This window comes from Gastrolobium bilobum, unplaced genomic scaffold (genome assembly GCF_033153095.1).
Source record: "Gastrolobium bilobum isolate Gb01-03AN ecotype WA unplaced genomic scaffold, APGP_CSIRO_Gbil_v1 utg60653, whole genome shotgun sequence".
NCBI lineage: Eukaryota > Viridiplantae > Streptophyta > Magnoliopsida > Fabales > Fabaceae > Gastrolobium > Gastrolobium bilobum.
The window spans coordinates 1-24,110 of NW_026897181.1; the positions used below are offsets into that span (position 1 = coordinate 1).

At 39.4% G+C, this 24,110-nt stretch overlaps 2 protein-coding genes across 2 annotated transcripts; one reads left to right on the plus strand and one right to left on the minus strand.

Moving 5' to 3' along the window:
- The first annotated feature begins 599 nt into the window (after positions 1-599).
- Positions 600-1,869, plus strand: LOC133304716 (uncharacterized). The gene is made up of 2 exons (XM_061504765.1): positions 600-1,353; positions 1,529-1,869. Exons 1-2 carry the CDS (start codon positions 600-602, stop codon positions 1,867-1,869), a joined length of 1,095 nt encoding a protein of 364 aa, XP_061360749.1.
- A 21,581-nt stretch (positions 1,870-23,450) lies between these two features.
- On the minus strand, positions 23,451-24,110 carry LOC133304717 (uncharacterized). Its single transcript, XM_061504766.1, has 2 exons — positions 23,998-24,110; positions 23,451-23,838 (listed from the first exon to the last, which is right to left on the minus strand). Exons 1-2 carry the CDS (start codon positions 24,108-24,110, stop codon positions 23,451-23,453), a joined length of 501 nt encoding a protein of 166 aa, XP_061360750.1.

Sequence of the window (24,110 nt, forward strand, 5' to 3'; positions counted from 1 at the left end):
TTAGCAACTCCACCAGTGCTCTCAAACCCAGACCCAGGAGACAATCTAATCATGTATCTAGCTGTGGGGGAAGAGGTAATAAGTGTTGTCCTGATCAAGGAAACTGACAAGGGCCAAAAGCCGATTTATTTCGTCAGTAGGGCCTTACAAGGTGCAGAGGTCAGATATCAAAAGCTAGAAAATGTGACTTTTTCTTTGCTGATCACGGCTAGGAGGTTACAGCCATATTTTCAGGGGCATCAAATATTAGTCAGGACCAATCAGCCTATACGACAGGTGTTGCACAAGCCGGACCTGGCAGGAAGAATGAATAATTGGGAAATTGAGCTCAGTGAGTACGACATAACATATGAAAGTCGGAAGGCCATCAAATCACAAGCTCTGGCCGACTTCATAATGGAGCTAACACCGTTGAACCCGGAACATGAAGAGTCTGGGGGTCATGGAAGGTCTACGTGGATGGATTCTCCAACAATAAATGAAGCGGAGCTGGAATCATACTAGAAAGCCCAGAAGGAGTAACAATTGAACACTCCTTAAACTTGGGATTCCCGACTTCGAATAATCAAGTTGAATATGAAGCTCTGATAGCTGGTTTGATGCAGGCTAAAGAATATAGAGCTAGAAAGGTACAAATCTTCAACGACTCACAATTGGTGACTTCGCAGATAGAAGGAAAGTATCAGGCCAAAGGTCCTATACTAATGAAATACTTGAACAAAGTTCAAGAAATGATGGCCGATTTTGATGAGGTGCAGGTTACTCACATCTCTCGAGGGGAGAATAGCCGAGCTGATATCTTGTCAAAATTAGCAAGCACCAAGAATCCGGGTAACCACAGAACAATGGTACAACAAATCATAACAATGCCGAGCTGCGTGATGGTGATAACCTCGGCAAATGACTGGAGGAAACCCATAATGGCTTACCTGGAAAAAGGAATATTTACAGAAGATCGTCTGGAATCCAAAAAGCTGGTTCGAGATGCGACACAATACATAATTGTGAATGATCAGCTATTTAGAAAGGGTTTGCACATCCCTATGCTGAAATGTTTGAACTCGGAAGGAGCAGAATATGTCCTCGCCGAGATACATGAAGGAATCAACGGTCATCACATGGGAGGCAAAGCTCTAGCTGGAAAGGCCCTTCGAGCTGGGTATTATTGGCCGACAATGGAGGCAGACTCTAAAGAACACGTCAAGAAATGTGATAGCTTCCAGAAACATGCCAAATTATTCCTTTCACCACCTGAAGAACTGAAATGCGAGAAATCTCGGCTCCATGGCCCTTCTTCAAATGGGGAATCGATTTACTGGGATCCTTCAAAGCTGCTGAGGGGCAACATAAGTGGTTAATTGCGGTTGTGGACTACTTCACAAAATGGATAGAAGCAGAGCCAGTCACCACAATCACCTCAGCCAGAGTGCAAAGGTTCTTTGAACGGAACATTGTTTCTAGGTTTGGAATACCAGCCGAGGTGGTCACTGATAATGGAACACAGTTCACTGATAAAAAATTCCAGCAGTTAATGAAATACCTACAAGTCACACATCGCTTGCATCTGTGGAACACCCACAGTCGAATGGGCAAGCCGAAGTAGCCAACAAAGTGATTGTGAACGGTCTCAAGAAACGAATGTTTGATGCTGAAGAAAGCTGGGTTCAACAGCTATACTTTGTCCTATGGGGTTACAGAACGAGTACCCAAACTGCAATAGGAGAAACCCCTTATCGACTAACGTATGGATGTGAAGCTATGATTCCGGTGGAAGTTGGAGAACCCTCTTGGAGAAGGCTGAATAGTCTTGAACAAGGCGAGCAACAAAATAGTAAACTACTTACAGAGGAGTTAGATCTTGTAGACTAAGCCAGAGTTACAGCTCACTGCCGGGATATGATGGCCAAGCAGCAAACAACAGTCAAGTATAATAAAAAAGTAATACCAAGAATCTTCGAGAAAAATGACTTGGTACTCAGGAGAGCAGATATTGGCAATAAAAACGCCAGAGATGGAAAGCTAGCTGCCAACTGGAAAGGCCCGTACCGGGTTAAAGAGAAGCTCGGGAAATGAGCTTACGTCCTAGAGACGATAGAAGGCAAAGGAATCAAGAGAACATGGAACACGGATAAGCTGAAAATATATTACAGCTAAATCCCGGATCCACCTTCTGATTTTTGAAATTTACATTTCAGCTATATTTTCCTCTATTAGGGATTTAATTAAAGCCGAATATGCCGGCAAATTCATGTGTTCTCAATTTGATATCAATAAATGAGGAATTTTTCTTTATAAAGATTTATCCTTGTCTATTTCAGATGCATCAATACAAAATCCGAGGTACAAATACAATTTGTCATAGTGACTCTGATCAAGTCGAAATGTTTCCGATTTTGGTCAAGATACCAAAGGGGACAGATGGAAGTATTGTTTTTACCTTAGATTAAATTGAATTATGAAAATCAAATTCAATCAAATGGTTGAGTCAATAAAGACGAGATCCATTATTAATACAGGATTATCAGAACGTGTAAGTCGAAACAAACATGCGTCATCGAGAATGACATAAAGCGGAATCCGTACAATGCTTTGACCTCGACCAGGTCAACAATAAGAACTCATAAAATGCACGGGTTTAATGAATTTAGTTGAGTTGAAAGATTACACCAATGAATGGTGTAACACACTCGAATATAACTTAATAGTATAAAGCTCGTAATATGCACGGGTTAAATACATGCATCCAAGTGACAATTACGACCGACAAACATGGGGTACAACTTGGATAAAGTTTATTACATAACTCGAAAAAACCCGGGTTGCGAAAGTAAAGTCAACCCGAGTTGTAACTCGAATATCATACTGAGGGGAAACTCGGACAAGGTTTAACGTACGTGCAAAAAGACTAAGTTATAAACTTAGGTAATGCAAAGATGAGCTAAACTTTTACCAAAAGTGAACGTGGCTCTGTGAAAACATACCGAGTTATGCAAATCCAAATACCTAGATAAATGCATCTATGGTGAATTCGGAAGTAAGAAATGCAAAACGTCAAATCATAAAGCACGATATGTGAAGGAAATAAGGGGCTCAAAGAGCAAATTTAAAACCGGAGTAAAACCGACAATATTCAGAATGAATCAAAAAGGGGCCCAAGGGCCCCAACAAATTACAAAGGTGTAACCGGCATCCCGTACCTTCACGCAACAGGAGTAGTAGGATGAGTGCCAACCTCTTCACCTGCCTCGACCATAGTCTCCTCCCTGTCTTCCGTCCGAGTCACAGAATCACAAGGAGGAGATTCGGGGGGAGGACCAACGATCGCGCCTTGGCTGACATATGCTTTGGGATGTATGCCAATGGTATTAATTGCCAATTCCGGGTTGACAACCTTCAGCTGACTTAGAGCATTGTTGAAAGAGCCCACTACCGATTTCTCAAGTTCAACTCGGTAGTTTTCAACAGTCGATTTGGCTTCCTTTAACTCTGTTTCATCCTTTTCAATATATAATCTTGAAATCGCTCAGCGACTTGTGATTGAATGCATGTATGGCTTGAAGTTCGTTATGCTCTCGCTGCAGGTTGGTGAAGTTCTCTCTCGCCTTCGCTAATGCCAGAGCTGCCTGGTCCTTTTCCTCTTTCACCAGGGACAAATCAGCAAGGGCCTTAGTTTTTTCACCCTGATATGTGCTCAGATCATTAAGGGTGCGAAGATAATCGTTCTTCAAAGAGAGCAGCAGCCTAACCATGGTCGACATCTTCATGCAGCCCAGCTCCAGCATCCCGGAGGCCACCAGTAATCCCGGATTTCCACAAAGCATGCTTGGAAATGCCGGTAGACGGTGGGGGCATACTGGAAGTCAGCACAACCTGGGTAGAGGTCGGGATACCCTTCTCCGGGTTCCCCTTGGCCTTCTCACCAGGAACCCCTTTGTTCTTCTCGGCGCTAACGGTAGTAGTTTTCTTGGTCTTGTCTTCGGGAGCCTTTCTCTTCCTGCCCGTAGACTCGGCAGCCGCCCCCTTAGCACCCCGGTTTAAAACCGACAGCCAGCTGGGTTGGTCATCTTTTTGGCCTTGTTGTGTATCTTGTTGTTGGTCGGCCATACTGGGAACTGCAAAACAAAGCGGAAACCACAGTCATAAAATGCAGTGACATAAAGCTACAAATGTAAAGGCAAACATACTTAATTCTGCATCAAGCTCCTCTTGAGACTTATAAATCAAAGAGGCGACACTAGCAGCTTTGCGTGATTGCAGATATGAACCAATGGCAATGGCAGTGTTGATGTCAGTATGGGAAATTGAAAATTGAAAACAAGTTTGCGTGATTGCAGATATAAATCCGACTCGTTAAAGCGGTAACTTGAAGGAGGAAATTGAAAATGGTCAGATGACCAACACAGAGGAAACTTTCCCTCCACATCCTTGGCACCACGGTTATGGAGAAACCATACCCCTTTGCCAGGATACGCAGAACCTTTAAAGAACTGGCCTTTAAAGTTCTTAAAAGACTCAGTGTAAACCCGGAAGAGCCTTCGACCAGGAATGCCACGTATGGTAACCTAACCTTTTCGTTCGGGTGGTTCACGACCAGTTCGACAAGAAACAACTTGGAAATAATAAAAAAAGACGGGGACAGAAGGGGGGAGCAAGGTAAGCACAAAAACGTTCAAATGCCTTAACAAAACCCCAGCCGTTGGGATGAAGTTGAGTGGGTGACAAGTGAAGATGATTTAGAACATCCATTTGAAACTCGGTCAAAGGAAACCGAATACCCAGCTGGCTGATAACATCACGGTAAAAGAAAAAGAAAGAAGGGTTCCCTTCTGTTCCTCCAGAACAAACCGGCTCATCTTCCTGGGGAGAAACTATATCGTAATTTTCTAACAACTCAGTGGGAAGATCTGCCACATCATCCGAACTCATCTCGGAAATGGTGTTTAAGACCTCGTAGGTCACCCAGGGAAACTGGGATACAAGAGAAGCAGGAGGGGACTCAAAACACGACTCAGCAGAACCTGACTCATCTACAGCTTCTTGAGCGAAAGATGCCATAAATACCTAAAACAAGAAAAGAGCTGGATCAGATGAGAATGTGTATACCTGAATCAAAAATGCTATCAGATGAGTTACTAGACGATGACGAAGTCGACAAATCAGAAATCGTAATGGGGTCATTTGCTTCTCTAGATCCCGAAATAGAATTCATAATATCTCCATGCCGGCAAGTAGCCAAAGTAGACTTGGCCAAAGAGTCGCATCCTTGCTTGACAAGATTCGAACTCAAATAAACACAAGAGTAACACGGGACACTCCCTGGGGTAGGGGAAGAATGTGGGAAAGCTTGGATGTCGGAAAGAGATCTCGTAGGATGGCTAGAAGGCCTTACCCCGGGTTGGGGAAACGGGAGTGAAGCATGCATGTTAGCAAGGAAGCACGGACACTTGTAAAAACAGGGAGAGTCGTGTCCGACACGCTCCGACACGGTGACACGTTCCGACACGGTGTCGGACACGCGGTCAACTTTTTCCGACACGTTGACCATTCCGACACGCGAATTTGACCGTGTCCGACACGGTCAAATGACATTTTCGTAATTTTTTTTAAATATTTTTTTAATTTTTTTTTTAATTTTTTATAAAAAAAATTAAAATATATTAATAAAGCTTCCACCTGATCATATCAATTTTATTTTTTTGTCTTTTTTCCCCTTAAGTAGATAAGAGATCATCTCAGCATCATTGTTGTCAATTCCTATCACGTTCTTGTTGTATCTCCTTGTCTCTGATCTCTCTCTAATATGATTTGATCTCTCTATCTGATATTATATCTCTCTCATCCAGTTCTTATTTTTTTATTAAAGCTTCCATCTTTATAACGTGTTGATGGGTATTATTAATTTAGTTTCATTTTTTTGTTAAATTATTAAATATTAAATGAAATATACACTATATAAATTAAAAATATTATTTAATATTAAAACGTGTCCCAACGTGTCGAAATCCATAATTTTTTAAGATTGACGTGTCGGAGTGTCGTGTCGTGTCGTGTCACTTGTCGCGTGTCGTATCGGTGCTACATAGCCTGTTAGCGTTATGACGATCCCTAACCCAGCGTGACGAGCCTCTACCCCGAGGATGCCCCAACTCTCTGTTGGACATCCCGGACACTCTCCGAGATCAACCACCACGGCAACCTCGAAGCATAGTTTCCCGCTCTTCTTCTTCGGTCCTGGGAATCCCCCAAAGCCAAAAACGAGCACCAGGAGGAATCTTTTTGAAAAAATCAGGATCTTCCTCCTTCTTCCCTTTAAAACACAAAGATGAAGAAGGAGGGTTTCCCCCCCTCATTTGGTCAAAAACTAAATAATGCTAAAATCTCATATAGCAAAGGGAGGAGGACGAGGAAGGCAAGGTGATAACCACCAAAATGACAGGAGGGAACACACAAGTTCTGAAAGGTGCAAACTATGGAAATTTTTCACAAGTTCTGGAGAAAATAACTGAAAATCAACAAAATAAAATATACAACTTCAAATTGAAAAAGCATCCTGGCGAACAAATGTTCAAATGCAGACACCAAAAAACAAAAGCAACAAAAGAACGAAAATGTGTGAAATACCTGTTGACAAAGATGAAGGACTGAGATTAAAATGCTGGGAATAGACGAAATGAAGTTGATGCACAACGCTCGTAAGGTAAACGAAAGCACCTAAGGTGAGTTGGAGGCTTATATAGCTATGACTAGTGACCATTAGGGGTTACAAATAGCAAAAGTCAAGGCTATTCAGGTCTTTCCGCTCATCAATAATAACTGTAGCAGCCGTGGGAGGAAATAACAATCATCATGAGCGAAAACCACGGCATGCAGAAGCCAGGGGTCAGGGTCATTACTGCCAATACACTTCAAAAGCAATGATTATACAATCAAAACGATGCTGCAATAAATGCGCACGAAACGCGAAAACAACATAAAATGGCTGCGGCACGCTAAAACACAAGGGTGATAGCACGTGGCAGAACGAAATGAGTAGCACTCACAAAACAACAGATATGATAGGATACGTACATGTTCGACCGGGTTATGCGCCTGATGCTTGGGGGCAACTCGCCAGTTGGACCACAACTGCTCAAGCACATCCGTTACCCGGTTGCCCATGTAAAGTATTATGTCGGGTTCATGCTAAACCCGACGTCCAATTAACCAAAGGCATAAATTAACTCCAGTTAAAGTGTGATGCTTGGGGGCAACAGCTTAAACGCACCCTTAACTCGACCAAGAAATACGAATGGTTGATGCTCAACCTGCCGAGATAAAAGGCAAGAAGACCTTGTCCTCGCAAGAAAGCCACAAGCTCGGAACAAACGTAAAGGCCGACGTTTGGTGGCAAATCGCCAGATGGACCTCAACGACCCAGATCTACCCTTAATATAGAAAAAGGGGATACACGAAATATCTCACCGGGTTGATGCTCAGCCCGTCGACATAAGGGGCAAGCGACACCCTGCATGGAAAAAATTCCAGTCCATAATATGAGGAGCATGCAAAAGTTTGCAAGAACGCAAACACATTCACGGGCAAAAACCTAAAGAGATGCACACATAAGTCCACCCTGACTACCCGGGTGCCCAGGTAGCCGGGCTGAGGGGCAACTGTTATGGACCCATATAAGGGGCCCATCAAGTGGTAAGCCCAACAAGGGGCTATCCAAGATATGAATCAATACTAATCATGGATAGATATCCATCAAGGATACTGATCCTAATATGACAGCATAGCAAGTAGGCCTGGGCCCTCACCAGAGGCACCAAAGGCCTATCCACACTACTCACTGGTAACCTCTATAAATACAAGGTGAACCCTAAAGGTACGGTACGCTCTCTCTTACTGTTATGCTGTCACTGTGCGCATATACACACCCCATTGGCTACTGCCGTTATAGTATTCTGTGCACAGTGATCTGCTTGACTCAAGGGTATCTCGTTCATAGATACCTTGGAGAGGGCACTAGATCCAAGAGAAACATACCAACCTATTGGGCTGAACATCTCTGTCTCAAGGACAGAACAATGTTCATTATATTTACAGGAAGAGAGCCTGAGATTAATATGTTGTAAAGTTGCCAAAGTATACTATTTGTAGGTACCCCAATTTTGTCTTTGTTCAAAAAATAGTATAATAATAATCACAAACTCTTATAACCAAGAAAGGTGAAGGAGAAGAAATCTTTCATTAACATTGAAATGAAAAATGGATATGTACAACAAAATATAAGTCTCAGAATACAAAAAAGTTTCGAAGTTACATAGTGACCAAAAGCTAACCAAAGAAAAAAGCAAAGGGCTAAAAAGAAACCATGTATGCTAACCAACGTTAATATATTAACTTAGGTAACTAAAAAATATAACTAGCTTATTACCACACCTCAAGATGGATAGTAAATATTCAACACTACCATTTTCGACTGCAAGGGAAAAATATAGCAGCAGCCAAAAGCTTGGTAAATAGATCTCTAGTTGGTCATGAGAACAAATAGGCATCAGTCTAATATTACCAAAAGTGACTTGTTCACGAATGAAGTAACAACCAATCTCTATATGCCTCGTTCTCTCATGGAAAGTGGGATTAGAAGCAATGTGAACAACTTCCTGATTGTCACAAAAAGAAGGGCTAAAGAAGGAGATTAAATCCCAAGATCAGATAGTAACTGAGTCAACCAACAGAACTCAGTTGCAGTAGCAGCCATAGCCCTCTACTCAGCTTCTGCTAAACTCCTAGAAATGGTGAACCGTTTCTTAGATTTCAAAGAAATCAGAGAGACTCCGAGAAACACACAAAAACCAGTTATAGATTTCTTAGAATTTGGGCAATTACCCTAATCCGCTTCACTGAAGGATTTGAGTGAAAGAAAGAATAGTCCCTGGCCTGGACAGCCTTTGGGATACCGTAAGAGAAAATGAGCAACATGAAGGTGGGGCATCTTGGGTTGGGATACGAATTAACTGAGTATATGCACAACATAGGTAATATCATGCCTAGATAGGGTCAAGTACATCAGTCTGCCAACAAGGTTTCTATACTGTGAACAATCATGTAATGGCTCACCATCACAACCATTGAGTTGTGACTTGGGATTCATTGGGATAGCAGTAGGTTTGGAAGCAAGATAATCATTGTCTTCTACAAGCTGTAAAGTATAGTGCCATTGAGACAACATTATTCCTCTCTTAGCATGTGCAATTTCCAGGCCTAAGAAATATTTAAGAGGTCCCAAGTCCTTAAGCTTGAATTTAGAGTGAAGCATAAACTTTATGTCTTGAATCAAATTATTTGAGGGTGTAGCCAGCACAATATTATCTACATAGACTAGAATAGTCATGAAATCTGAACATTTGGTGAAAAGGGAATAATCTGATTTAGATTGTCTAAAACCATGAGACAAGACCACCAGAGAGCTTAGACTGCCACTTCTTATATGCCTATTTTAAACCATATAAGGCTTTGTGAAGCTTACAACCCCTGAGCCTTATAGGCAAATGGCAGCTCTTGTACACTTCTTCAAATAAGTCTCCATTAAGAATGTGTTATTGACATCAAGTTTATGGAGATGCCAACCTTGAGATAAGGCTACAACAAAGAGGGTCTTAATTGTGACCATTTTGGCAATAAGAGAAAATGTATCAATAAAAGCAACACCTTCTTGTTAGGTATATCCTTATATACAAGTCTAGTTTGTGTCTATCCACTGATCCATCAGGCTTTAATTTTAGCTTATAGATCCATTTGCACCTTAGAGTCTTACCTTGAGGAAATGGAACAATAAACCAAGTCTGTTTATCTTCAAAAGCATCTAATTCTAATTGCATTGCCTCATGCCATTGAGGAAGTTTGACCTCCAAATGATAAAAACGTGGATCATAATTGGCATAAACACTGAGAGCAAATCGTCTATAGGAAGAAGACAACTTGTCATAGCTAATAATAGAAGAAAGAGGATGTTGAGCAAAAGTAGTATTAGTATTAGAATTGATCAACAGATCACAATGATAGTCCTTGAGGTAGCTTGGAGTCTTTGGAACTCGAGTAAACTTTCAAGCAGGAATTAAGGGAGGCAATGGTAGATGAATCAAAGGCTGCTGACTGCAAAGTCAAATGAGTATCTAGCCATTTGACTTACTATTTTTATGATGAATGAATTGTTGAACACATTTTCACTTTGGCCATAGGTTTTCCCTAGTGTTGAAGTGGTGATTGTGTTCATTTTGAAATAAAAAAATAGTAAATGAAAGTCTACAACAGGTAAACTTTTGGACCTTGGGGTTAATCCCCTTGTGTGTTCTGCCATGCTCCTTTCAGAGTAATGGTTATATGATAAATGTGCATTATAATGATGTAATATGATATGATGCACTATGAGTTGATGTTAAGTTGAGAATGGTTATGTTTATGATGTTTGAGACGTATGTTTCAGATGTATCTCTGGCCAATAGAATATGAATGTTTACAATCACTTTCCTTGGAATGCGATGAGGACTTCCTTGGAGTCAGATACTTAAGATTAAGAAAACAAAAGGGTTTTCTTGAAAGTGCACTGTATGTGTGGACTTTCCTTGGAGCGAGCCCTTGAGGAACTCCTTGAGGATTTGATGCATGTTGTAACGACCCTTTCTAGAACCGGGTAATTAGCACCAATTATGATATTAAGCACAGTTACAATCACAATATTCAATTAAAATAAGCAGATAACATTTTCTTTTTCTTTTTTTATTTTTATTTTGCTTGACATTGGTTCCGAACATAAATAATTCAAGTACGTGATTGCAACCCATACACAAAGCGGAAAAACATATTACATTCGCTTAACATCAATAACCAAGTAGTTCCCATAAACTATCCTGGTGCAAGGCTCACAAACAATTACACCTAAATGAATAGGTTGACTAAATTTTTCTTGTTATATTCCCTATGAATTGCAATGTATTTATTTTATCTCCTCATTAGTCAAAATAAAACGGACGATATTTCGTCTGTAATATGGACAATCCAGGGATAAAATCCCACATTCATAAATGACCTGAAATTCAGAAAAGTCCAGTCCAACTAATACAAACCGTCCACATGTAAGGACCAAATATCCATCCATGGATTCATAGAGTATATGGCTCTGTGCCAATGTATACCTCATCTAACATATTGTTAGAGAAAGAGAATCAACAGAAGGAGAAGCAACAACAAACAGAGCTTGTAGGAAAAGAGTTCCTTCTTCAAGGTTAAGGGATTTTTATGTATAAAGAGTTGAGTATAAAATAGAAGTTAGTTGATGACGTGTTATAAATGTAATAAGGGGAATAGGCCATCTGTTTGTATACGTTGCAGTGAATGAAAGCCAAGGGACATGTGTTGTATAAAGAGAATAGTTGTAAACTGATTGAATTCATTGAATAAAAATACTGTTCATTGTTCTTTTGTTTCAGAAACCTTTTCTCTGACTTAGAGAGATCCAACACTGGTGCTTTCATCCTGTGAGCTATCGTAATGAAGATTCAAGATCTCGCTGAAGAAGTATCATCCTTACAACATCGATTTGATGAGTCTCAGAGTCAAATCGCATTGGTGATAGCACAAATGCAGCAATTAAATGAATCGATCGGAGCCCTACATGCAAAGGAGAAATTCACACCGGAATCGTCGACCATGCCGACACCACAGTCAGCGATGAAGCAGAACCAAGGGCCAGGTTCCTCTGATAGAGTGGGTATTGTGGATCCACGTTCGTTGTTGAAATTTGTACGGATGGAGATTCCGTTGTTCGATGGAACGAATCCAGATAATTGGATCTTTAAAACCGAATTTTTTTTCGAATTGCAAAGAGTACCAACCGAGTTACAGGTTCAATTAGCCGGCTTGAGGATGGAGGGCTCTGCCTCTTCGTGGTTCCAGTGGAAATACAAAAGTGGGTCGATTAGGTTGTGGTCTGAATTCACAATTGAGCTGCGACAACGATTTGGGGTTGCTCCACAGAACAATTTGACAGGAGCTCTTTCCAAATTATCTCAAACTGGGTCAATGAAGGACTATCTATCTGAGTTTAAGAAGCTGATGAATCAAACTTCAGGTTTGAATGATGGGTTATTAATGTGTTTCTTTGTCTCTGGACTTATGGCTGAAGTAAGGAAGGCTATTGAGATTCATGAACCCAAATCTTTACAACAGGCCATGCATCTTGCCACAGTGTATGATTCTCATTTTTCTGAACTACGTGTTTCTCTGCATACTGGTGTTAAAAAGGTTTACAATCGTGGGTCTCAAAATAATGAAAGCAATGGAGGTGCAGTTGCAACAGGGCTGCAACCAACTATTCCAGTTACTGCTCCAACCTTGGGAGGAAAGCCTAACTTGTCTAACATACCCTTTAAGAAACTGTCGAACGAAGAGTTGGCTAAAAAGAGGGAATTGGGTATTTGTTATACCTGTGATGAGAAATGGACGTCCAAACACAGATGTAAGAGTAAAATGTTCTTGTTGTTGGGTGATGATTCAGGAGATGAGGGAGATGTGGATGAGGAAATAGTATGGAACTCAACATCCACTCCATTAGAACGAGAAGACGCTGCTTTGCATTCCCTTTCTGGTAATTCTAATTCTCAGGCTTTTAATTTCATAGTCGAAGTGGGTGGTACGAGGATCCACACTTTGGTAGATACATGCAGCACTCACAATTTTATCCAGAAGGAGTTGGCTTTGGAGCTGGGCCTACCAATGGTCCGAGTCAAGAAAATGCGGGTTTTCCTTGGTAATGGAGAATTTCTTATTTGTGATCACAAGTGTCAGCAGATTAAGTTGCATTTACAAGGACAACAATTCCTTGTGGATTTATGGGTGTTAGAACTATCCAAGGTGCGATTGATTCTTGGTATGAAGTGGCTAGAGTCTCTTGGCAAGGTGACTCACGACTATAAAAACTTAACCATGGAATTTGGTTGGAAGGGGAAGACTGTGTTGCTGCAGGGTATCTCACAACAAGGAGCTCACCAGGGGGCTGATGTTTTTCAATTGGAATGCTGGTATCTGGCCGAAGAGCATACCACCACAGATTCGGATATTGAGGTATTACCTGAATTATTAGCTGTCAAATCCTCTATAAGTCCAATATTGTGAGATATTTTAGTGGAGCATCAATCAGTATTCTTAGTGCCCAAAGAGTTACCTCCTTTTCGTAACATGGACCATGCTATTCATTTAGAGCAAGGCTCCAAGCCAGTTAATGTAAAACCTTATAGGTATGGCCATCACCAGAAGGAAGAAATAGAGAAACAAGTAGATGATTTGTTGTCTTTGGGGTTCATTCAACACAGTACTAGTCCTTATTCTTCACCAGTTTTGTTGGTCAAGAAACAAGATAATACTTGGAGAATATGTGTGGACTATAGGGCTCTAAATAAGCTCACTATTCGGGATAGGTTTCCCATACCAACTATAGATGAATTGATGGATGAATTAGGTGGATCCATAATATTCTCTAAATTGGATCTAAGGGCAGGGTATCATCAGATAAGGGTGCTGCCCAATGATATTTCCAAAACAGTTTTTCGGACTCATGAGGGACACTATGAGTTCCTAGTCATGCCCTTTGGGTTGGCGAATGCCCCAAGCACGTTCCAAGCTGTTATGAATCAGTTATTTCGCCCATATCTTCGCAGATTTATCATTGTATTCTTTGATGATATATTAGTTTATAGTTCTTCTTTATCAGATCATGCTCAACATTTGGGTATCACACTGCATTGTTTGAGACAACATAAGTTTTTTGTCAAAATGAGCAAATGTGCTTTTGGAGTTGACAATATTGAATATTTGGGGCATATAGTGACTCGATTGGGGGTGCAAACAGATGGAAGGAATATTGAAGCAATGATGTCATGGCCAAGCCCTAAATCGGTTAAGCAACTTAGGGGTTTCCTAGGCTTAACAGGGTACTATAGGCGATTTGTAAGGCAGTATGCTACCCTTGCCGCCCCATTAACGGATCTGTTGAAACTTGGAGCTTTCAAATGGTCTACAGAAGCACAATTGGCATTTGATCAATTGAAGTTAGCCATGTCCAGTACCCCTGTTTTAATATTACCGGATTTTCATCTTCCATTTGTTTTAGAAACTGATGCTTCTAATACAGGTATAGGAGCTGTGCTTCTCCAACAACAGAAACCAATGGCTTTCTTCAGCAAAAGACTTGGTCCCAGATTGATTGCAGCATCCACATATGTTAAGGAACTATATGCTATAGCCGAAGCAGTGAAACGATGGAGACAATATCTCTTAGGAGTATATTTCACAATCAAAACTGATCATAGAAGTATCAAGGAGCTTTTGGGGCAAACGATTCAAACCTTAGAACAGCAGAAATATGTGTGTAAGTTGATGGGATATTCTTTCACCATAAGTACAAACCAGGTAAATTGAATGTGATAGCTGATGGCCTTTCTCGTTGTCATGAAGAAGTGGAAAATTCATCAGTTCATGCCATTGTGGTGGAACCCGTGTTTGATTTAGTTGCTCAGATTAAAGCTATAAATGAGACAGATCCTTATTTAGTCTCCTTACATCAGCAGCTACAGTCTGATCCTACTTCTGTTCCTTTCATTTCTATAAAAGATGGCATCTTATTTCACAAACATAGATTCTTACTCAGCTCTACATCTACTCTCATTTCAGTGGTCATTCGGGAAGCACATGATTCCTTAGTAGGTGGGCATGCTGGAGTTCTTAGAACTTTGCTTCGGGTAGCTGCATCTTTCTATTGGGAAACCATGCGCAAGGATGTTAAAGCATATGTTCAAGCTTGTCAACTTTGTCAACAGATGAAGACTATGACACAAGCCCCCTTTGGTTTATTACAACCTTTGCCAATACCAGAAGGAGTCTTTGAAGATTTGACTTTAGACTTTATTGTGGGATTACCACTCTCTCATGGTTTGACAACAATTTTGGTTATTGTTGATAGGTTAAGCAAATATGCTTATTTTGGTGCTCTTCCTACCTCTTTCACTGCTGCAAAGGTGGCCAATTTATTTTGTGACTTAGTTGTTCGAAATCATGGATTTCCTAAATCTCTTATTTCTGACAGAGATAGGATATTCTTGAGCCAATTTTGGCAAGCCATCTTCAAGAATAGTGGGACCACGTTGAAGCACAGCACATCCTACCACCCTCAAACCGACGGCCAAACAGAAGTGACTAACAGGTATGTTTAGCAATATTTGAGGTTGTTTTGTAATGATAAACCTCACGAATGGTCCAAGTTGTTAGGATGGGCACAATTGCATTATAATACAGCAGTACATTCTGCCATTGGGATGTCCCCATTCCAAGCTTTGTATGGCAAGCCTCCTTCTCCAATACCCTTCTATCCCAAGGGTTTAGTGAAAATTGAAGCTGTAGATACATTGCTCGACCAACGCAATACAATGTTACACAATTTGAAGAAAAATCTGCAACAAGCAAGGAATCGGATGAAATCACAAGCAGATAAGCATAGACAGGATAGAGTCTTTGCAGTGGGTGACTTTGTGTGGGTAAAGCTCCAACCCTACAGACAGGTTTCAGTTGAACGCCGTTGCAATCATAAGCTTGCCAAGAAATTTTTTGGTCCATTTAAAATCCTTAAGGTTGTTAGTGCAGTAGCCTACCAACTTGAATTACCAGAGAGCTGCAAAATTCATGCTACCTTTCATGTGTCTTTGTTGAAACCTTGGTTTGGTCCCCCACCAGCGAATCCTGTTTTTGTTCCTCAGTTTGTGGTAGATAATCGACCAATACAGGTTCCCACAGCTATACTGGACAGCAGAGTGGTCAAGGTGGGCCATCAAGATCATCGGGAGTATCTGGTGCAATGGTCAGAGGCTCCTCCTGAAGATGCTTCTTGGGAGAGGGAAGATTTTATGCGCACTGCTTACCCTGATTTAAACCTTGTGGACAAGGTTGTGGTTGAGGAGGGGAGGTATGTTAGAGAAAGAGAATCAACAGAAGGAGAAGCAACAACAAACAGAGCTTGTAGGAAAAGAGTTCATTCTTCAAGGTTAAGGGATTTTTATGTATAAAGAGTTGAGTATAAAATAGAAGTTAGTTGATGACGTGTTATAAATGTAATAAGGGGAATAGGCCATCTGTTTGTATACGTGGCAGTGAATGAAAGCCAAGGGAAATGTGTTGTATAAAGACAATAGTTGTAAACTGATTGAATTCATTGAATAAAAATACTGTTCATTGTTCTTTTGTTTCAGAAACCTTTTCTCTGACTTAGAGAGATCCAACACATATCTAATACACAGTCATATACATATCTCCAACAATTTCATATCCATTGATTTCCTTGAACTGTAATATATAAAATCGTTCTTTAACATATACCTTTATCTCTTTACATTATATGTTCATATGCTATTTGTTTTCCATCTCAAACATACATTCTCGATGGAATATTAACATACATCATCCATATAATAAATGTCCAATATAATGTCCATTACATACTATGTGGGAATATCAAAATCTAAATACATGACAATTTTTAAAATACATAACCCCTATGTATGATCTCTCTACTCAAATACAACATAAAGGATCATGCCAACTATACATTGTCAAATCTCTAAATTTCCCACATGTACAAAACTAACATAGATGTTCAAAATACATATAGTGTCATATGAGTACATAAAGAGGGCTAAATCATCATGCTATACAAAATATGCCCCAAACTAAACAACATCTAGAGTCATGCACTTTGTGGTTGCTTGCCCACTGTTGAGCCCTTACCAATTGTGGTAGTACCTGAAATTAAATCTCCAATAGGGGTGAGATGCGAATCTCAATAAACTAAGGGTCTTGGAGGGTCACTCCTCCCAACAGTTCACTTACTTTACCGATATAACATAACATATAATTCTTATAATTTTTTTTCATTTAAACGTACACACATACATTATATCTGAGGAACCCATGGAGGTCATTCTACCATGTCCATGTTTGGTCCTTAACTGGTATGGTCCTTTCAAGAGATCTTGTGTCTCCTAGGTTGCTACACCGTCATAGAGGTTATTCTACCATGCCCATGGAAAGGCCAAACATAACGACTCATGGAGGTCACCTACCATACCCACTTGTGGAGGTCATCTACCATACCCACTTGTGGAGTCATTAACCATGCCCACGGAAGGTACAATCACATACAATATCTACTGGCCAAAGATCTCAATATACATAATGTAACAGCCCGTTGTACACCGGTATTGTTAACATTAATTATGATATTAAGCGCAGTTACAATCACAACAATTCATTTATAAAAATACGAGTAAATTTTTTCCATTTATTACGCGAGTAGTTAAAATAATAAAAAGCGTAACAAATAAAAGCTGTGACCGTAACTGTAAACTCTTTGTGGAATAATTATTTAAACTAATTTTATAACATATTTTACTTCCCACAAGTCAGCAAGGGGTTCCCATAAACTCACTTAGCATAAATCTCACTTTTACGTTTTCTACCCATCTGAACATGGTTCGGTCTCTAATTTTCTGCGGACAAACTGCATATAAAAAGCCTCCCATCTTTTAGTATGTTATTCTAGACTCAATTATCTTTCTAGGAAGCTATTACACAAGTCATAAAGTTCTTGTTTTCTCCGGATATCGCCGTTTGAAGTTGGACAAGCAAATCTGCCAGCCAACCCCAAAACAGCTCCAAACATCCTTCACTCAATCAATTATTCTGGAAAAACCACTCAATCAATTTCTCTCAAATTTTTATACAACAAACTATACACCTCAAACTTCAATTTGATATATCATAAACCTAATTTGACCAAGAAACGAAATAGGAATAATTTTCCCAAAACCGGTCCAGAACTGCCACATGTGCAGTAACCAAATGGGCAGTCTGTGTTCTCTGCCTTCTACATGCCGACGCTCAACCCAAAAAAATCCTAACTTTTGACACGAGATAGAGGACATCTCAATATTCAAAACAGCGTATGGCACGTCCCTATCGAACCTCTGTAGAGGGAGATATGCTCTCCCAAAGTTCGCCTAAATTATGCCAATTTCTAAAAAATTCGCCAGAGTTTTCTTTGTTTTTTTCAATAATCCCCAAATTTGTATAAGTGTGCTATGACCTCAAATTGTACCTAATAATCATTGGGTGGCACACACAAGGACCAACAATGCCTTTAGGCTTACAACCCATCACAGTTCATATCAATTTATACAATTTCCATTACTTTGCTTATTTTTCAAACTTAACATATTTCAATCACCATAATCCATTTGCATGCATTCTTTACATCATAAAGCATAAATCAATCATAGAATAGGCCTATTGCCCTTTCATCATATTACATGCTTCCATATTACATCAAGTATTCATGTACAATTTACAACTTCCAAATGAAATATTACACTTTACAAACCATAATCTTCAAATATAACATAATGAATAAATCTCAAAATGACACATGTAACTAGACTTAGGCAAAATGACATGAACAAATATGACAATAAATCTCATCCTAAATTCCATATGCAATGTTCATGCCCTAAGTCTAGCCTAGGCCCAATGGCCACCAAAATGCAAACTACATAATCCTCCACCTAATCATCCTACGGGCTTCTTGCCCGCCGCTCCAACGCCACTGCTACCTCCTGAAATAAAGCCCCCAAAGCGGAGTGAGCTATACGAATATATCTCAGTAACCCAGAGGTTTTGGAGAATACTCCGCCCAATGGTTCACTTCGATGCATATAAATAACATAAAATAACATCTTGAAAACGAGATAAAGCAAGGGATTTAGATAAATAGGGGAGCATAGGAATACAAAATACGACGAAGCTGGAATGGTCGATGCCAATACCACGCAACGTCCCGCCTATTGGCTCGGCATATAAGCCTACGGGTCTCAACCAAGGCGTGTTCCCAGAACATCAAACCAAGGCACCCTCCATCCATAACCACCCGAGACTTCCTAGTGTGCTCCTATCCGGATCACACACAACGACCCCATGTCAACTGGAACTCCCTCTCGGAGACCTATCCAGTGGAAGTCCGTAACGCCCGAAGGCAACACGTCTACTAGCCAGAGACACGGTACATCCTATGTACCAACACACATACTATATGCATGAACATGTTATCCTACATTACTTACATACACTTCCTACCATCACCCTCAACGGGCATGGTGGAACACACAAGGAGATCAAGCCCCTGTACCAAGAGGTTACCTGTATAATCCTCTCCACGTAGCTCCAATGCAATTTATATTCTGAGCTCGTTTCATAACAGAAATGCCTACACAGAGGACATACCCAATCAATTACCACTCATATAAACACATGCAAGTTACAAATTCTACAAGCATGGTTCCAAGATACTCACCACAATCCCACTTGGTCCGGGACCAAGGGCAACCCACCAAGCTCACGGTTCGGGGTTCAAATCCATGTACGGCAACCTACAACGACCATATACGGATCGTCACAACACGGCAATTCTATCAAAATAAAAAAACTTCAAAATCCTCCCCCACACCTAGGTAGGTTCGGCCAACATAGTGTAATTTTACAAAAAAAAAAATTCTTTATTTTCTTTCTCATTTTCTTAAGCATTCTTAGGTTACCAAGATACCATTTTAGGTGCTAATTTGCATCCTACATCATTCAAACATCATTTTGCCTAATAATTTGCTCTAGGTTCAATTCCACAATTTCACACTATCCAATATTTTTCCACTGGTTCTCCAACCTTCCAACATCACACAACCCTTCTAATTATCATACAATACACAACACATCATCCAAATAATTTTACAACATCTCATTCCCCTCATTTCCTCTCTTGGCCGAATTCAACATAGACAAACTCCAAGAGATTTTCAATCCAATTCAATCATTCCACACCTCATACAATCCTATTATAACATCATACAACCATACAACAACTCACCAACACAATTCTAACACAATTCCAAAACACAAAGTCATGGCATCATTCAAAATTTCCTAAGTTAAAATCACATTTTCACCAATAAATTTTATTGCATTTCTATCTCTAACACATCATTCTAAGACATAATCATCTAATACACATTTCCATTTGAGCTCTCTAACAACACAAATAAACCAAAACAAGCTTAGGGTTCATGAAATCAAATCCATGAATCAAACCAATCAAATATGAGGAAACTTACTCAAAAGGTAGGCATAGGGCTCCTCCACATCATACTAAACCATTGGAGCTCCAAACAACTCCATGAACACAAATCTACCACAAAGAGCCACAACCTTGGGGAGGAGATTTCTCAAAATATAGAGGGATTCAAGGCTTGAGACTACTACCAATGTGTTTGGAAGGTCGTTTCCAACAAATTTCAAGTCAAAGAACTCTTGATTTGGTGCCTAAATGACTAAGTTATGGAGGGAAGAATCAAAACTAAAAAATGGAACCAAAGGGGGGGCTGTCGGTCTCGGAGAGAGAGAAGGGAAGGAGAAGATGATGAATAGGACATGTGCTTAGGTGTCTTAAGTGGTTTAAGTGAGGTGGGCCCCACCGCCACCTCACGCGATTTCAAACTAACTCGAATTTTCCTCCGATTCCACTAAACGTCCATAAATTCATAACCTATTTAGAAACTCTAATTTTTAACATTAACCATTATCCTTTAATTACCTTTGATCAGATGAATCTAGAGTTTTCTGGTCGTTTGGAGAAAATGTTGTTGTTTTAAGCTGTTGCGCGCGCCGTTGGCACGCTTCCCCAAACTTACTAATTTCCATCAATTTTCATCAGAAATCCTATTTCCTAGTCCTATATACCATTTATAACTTGTATTCAAAACCTAGAGCTCAAAACTCAATCGGCATGCTTTACGGTGCAACTGTACCGCGATATTTTTACCAAGTAAAAACACTATTCACTGAATTTTCTGAAACTTGCCTAACCACTCAATTTTTCGTTCTAAATTCATTTCCAGGGTTATTTTTATCATCTGAGACCTTCTACTCAATTTTTATCTTCCTAGGGTTGTGTGTTGGCTAATTACCGTTTTACCCTTCCTTTGTATTTTGACCTAATTTCCAGGATTTTCACTAATCCTTCCCTTTAATCCATGTTTAATATTTTAATATATAATTTAGAATTGCGAGGTGTTATACATAACATCATCATAAACATATTCTGAAACATAACTCTACATGCTTTCTAATATGCCATGCTCTTACCATGCACAGAGATACAAACCATTATCCCGAAGGGACTTGGTGAAACACAAAGGGGATTAACCCCAAGGACTGAAGTTTACCTCTATGTCGTCCTTGATCCAAGCTCTTTGTCTTGCATTTGTCACAACCAAAAGCTATCTCACAATTGCAACCTATGGCATAAAGTGAGATAGTGGTCATCAATACATATCATTTATCATTCTACCACACACACATACTACAACATTGGCTAGACTACATTATTTTTCTTAATTACATACTTGCCCACTTAGTAAAATTCATGAACTTTTAGTCTTTGTCTCTACATTTGAGGCTTCTAATAAATTTCTCTAACATCAATGTGTTTACAAACTTAAAACTACATAACTCATATTAAAATCATCTCTTACATAACCATTTCGACTCACAATCTTAATAGGCTTTTCAACCATCTCTACGCCATTTTCTCAAAATGACATAACCATCATTTTATTGTTTTCCCTTTTTTTCTTATAACATTCTAAACATGTTCTACAACTACATTCATGTCTAAAACATTTTCTATCTACACATTTCCTGCATATTTTGAAATTTACTATTCATCCAACCCTAGATATATGAAATTTCATGAAAACAAGGCTAGGGCTAGAAAATCTTAGCCCAATTAACACTAGAACAAAGGAGGAATGAGTTCCCAAGCATCCATTGGTTGAAAAGCTCAAAAAACACCACACTTCATGTAAATTTTGAGTCTTTGGCGGATAATAACTCTCTCTACACTCAAATCCACTCAAAAGTAAGATGAGGAATGGATTGTTTAATAGATTTCAAGTGATTCTGGCTTTGGAATCATACAAATCCATCAACTATAGCTCAAGTTATCAATTTTAGAAATTTCTCTCAAACTTTTCTCTTTTCTTCTATGGTGTTTGTTGAACAAAGGAGGGAAAAGAGCTGAAAATGATTTTCTAATGTGTCTTTCTTTGTTTTATTAAGTCACTTAAGTGACCGGTAGAATCGGGTCACACCACTAAACATAGTAATTTTCTATTTCACCTTATTTTCTTACTTAATTTCTAGCCAATACTTAGCATCTCTCAACATGTGTTTCTACATTTAATAATCTTGTGAGATATCTTCTCATTATCTCATTTAAATTTTTTTGGTAACAGTAAAATTGTTGTATCTACCAAAAATTACTAAAATCTCATTTTTATCTTAAAATTACTTTATTTCTTCAATTAAATTCCTTGTCTAACTAATTATGCAAAATTATGGAAAAAATTCCAATTTCTTATTTTATCGGTGCGGGTTATTATACCTATGATACAGAGGTTTCTCACGAAGGAACCATATTGTAGGGATTTTCTTGGAGTCAACTCGACGGGGACCTACTTGAGATTAGATATCTAAGAAAATAAAAGGATTTTCTTGGAAGTTCCCTGCGAGATGAGTTGAGATGATATATATATGTTATGTTATATTACTGTGATGCATGTGAAGTGAACTATAGGGTGGAGTGATCTTCTAAGAACCCTTAGTTTACTAAGATTTCTATCCCATCCCGTGTTGGGGATATCATTAGAGCATCACGTGGCAAGCGACCAGATATAACGTGATTGCATGACATATAGCCTAATTGTTGTTTTGATGATATGTAATTAGTTTGATCAAATCATGACATGATGAGATGATAGTTTAGTTTATGCATTTTGTATAAGCCTTTTATTACATTTGATAGAGATCATGTATAAGGCTTATTATTTCAATGATGTATATGTAATCTGGATTGTGTAAATGATAATGATGTAATTATGTAAAGAATGATGAGATTGTACCTTTTTTGGTGCAAGAGATATATGTAATTATGTTTACTTGTGATATCAGTTATTTGATTAAATCCTATGCCAATGAGGATAGGTAACTTGATGAGATTGAGATGTTATGGAAAAATGAGAATGATGATGTTTAGGTATGTATGTAAGAAATGAGATGATAAGGTTAAAACTATAAGAGATGAGATATTACCATAATGAGTATTGGTAATGAGAGATGACCATGTTGAGACACAAGCATGAAAGTGTTCTCTTTTGGTACATGAAAATAAAGGTGCATGGTTTACCATTTGACATGAGTCCAAGTATGTATGAAAATGATGTAGAGGAAGGTAACTTGATGTGCAAGAAATGCATGAAGCCTTAGCTTGAGGCACATGCAACATGTAGGCTCAAGCTCTTAACTACAAATGGTCCAGACCATCTAGACTTCAGCTTCCCTGGAAACAATTTCAACCTGGAGTTGAATAACAGCACTTGATCTCCCACCTTGAAATCCCTTGGTGTGAGCTTCCTGTCATGCCATAGCTTGGTCTTCTCCTTATATAGGTTGGCACTCTCATATGCAGACAGACGAAACTCATCCAGTTCATCCAATTGCAGTAGTTTTTTCTCACCTGTTGCTTTTGAGTCAAAGTTTAAGAACTTAATAGCCCATAATGCTCTATGCTCCAAACCCACAGGCAAATGACATGTTTTCCCAAATAACAACTGAAATAGAGACATTCCAATAGGAGTCTTGAATGCTGTCCTATATGCCCACAAAGTGTCATCAAGTTTCTTGGACCATTGAGTCCTAGCATTCCCAACAGTCTTCTCCAGAATTCTTTTAAGTTCCCTGTTGGAAATCTCAACCTGACCACAAGTCTGTGGATGGTACGGAGTACTTATTTTGTGCCTTACTCCATACTTTGCAAGAACAACTTCAACAAACCTGTTATCAAAATGGGTTCCCCCATCACTTATTATGGCTCTTGGAACTCCAAATCTCACAAATATGTGCTTCTTCAAGAATGCTATCAT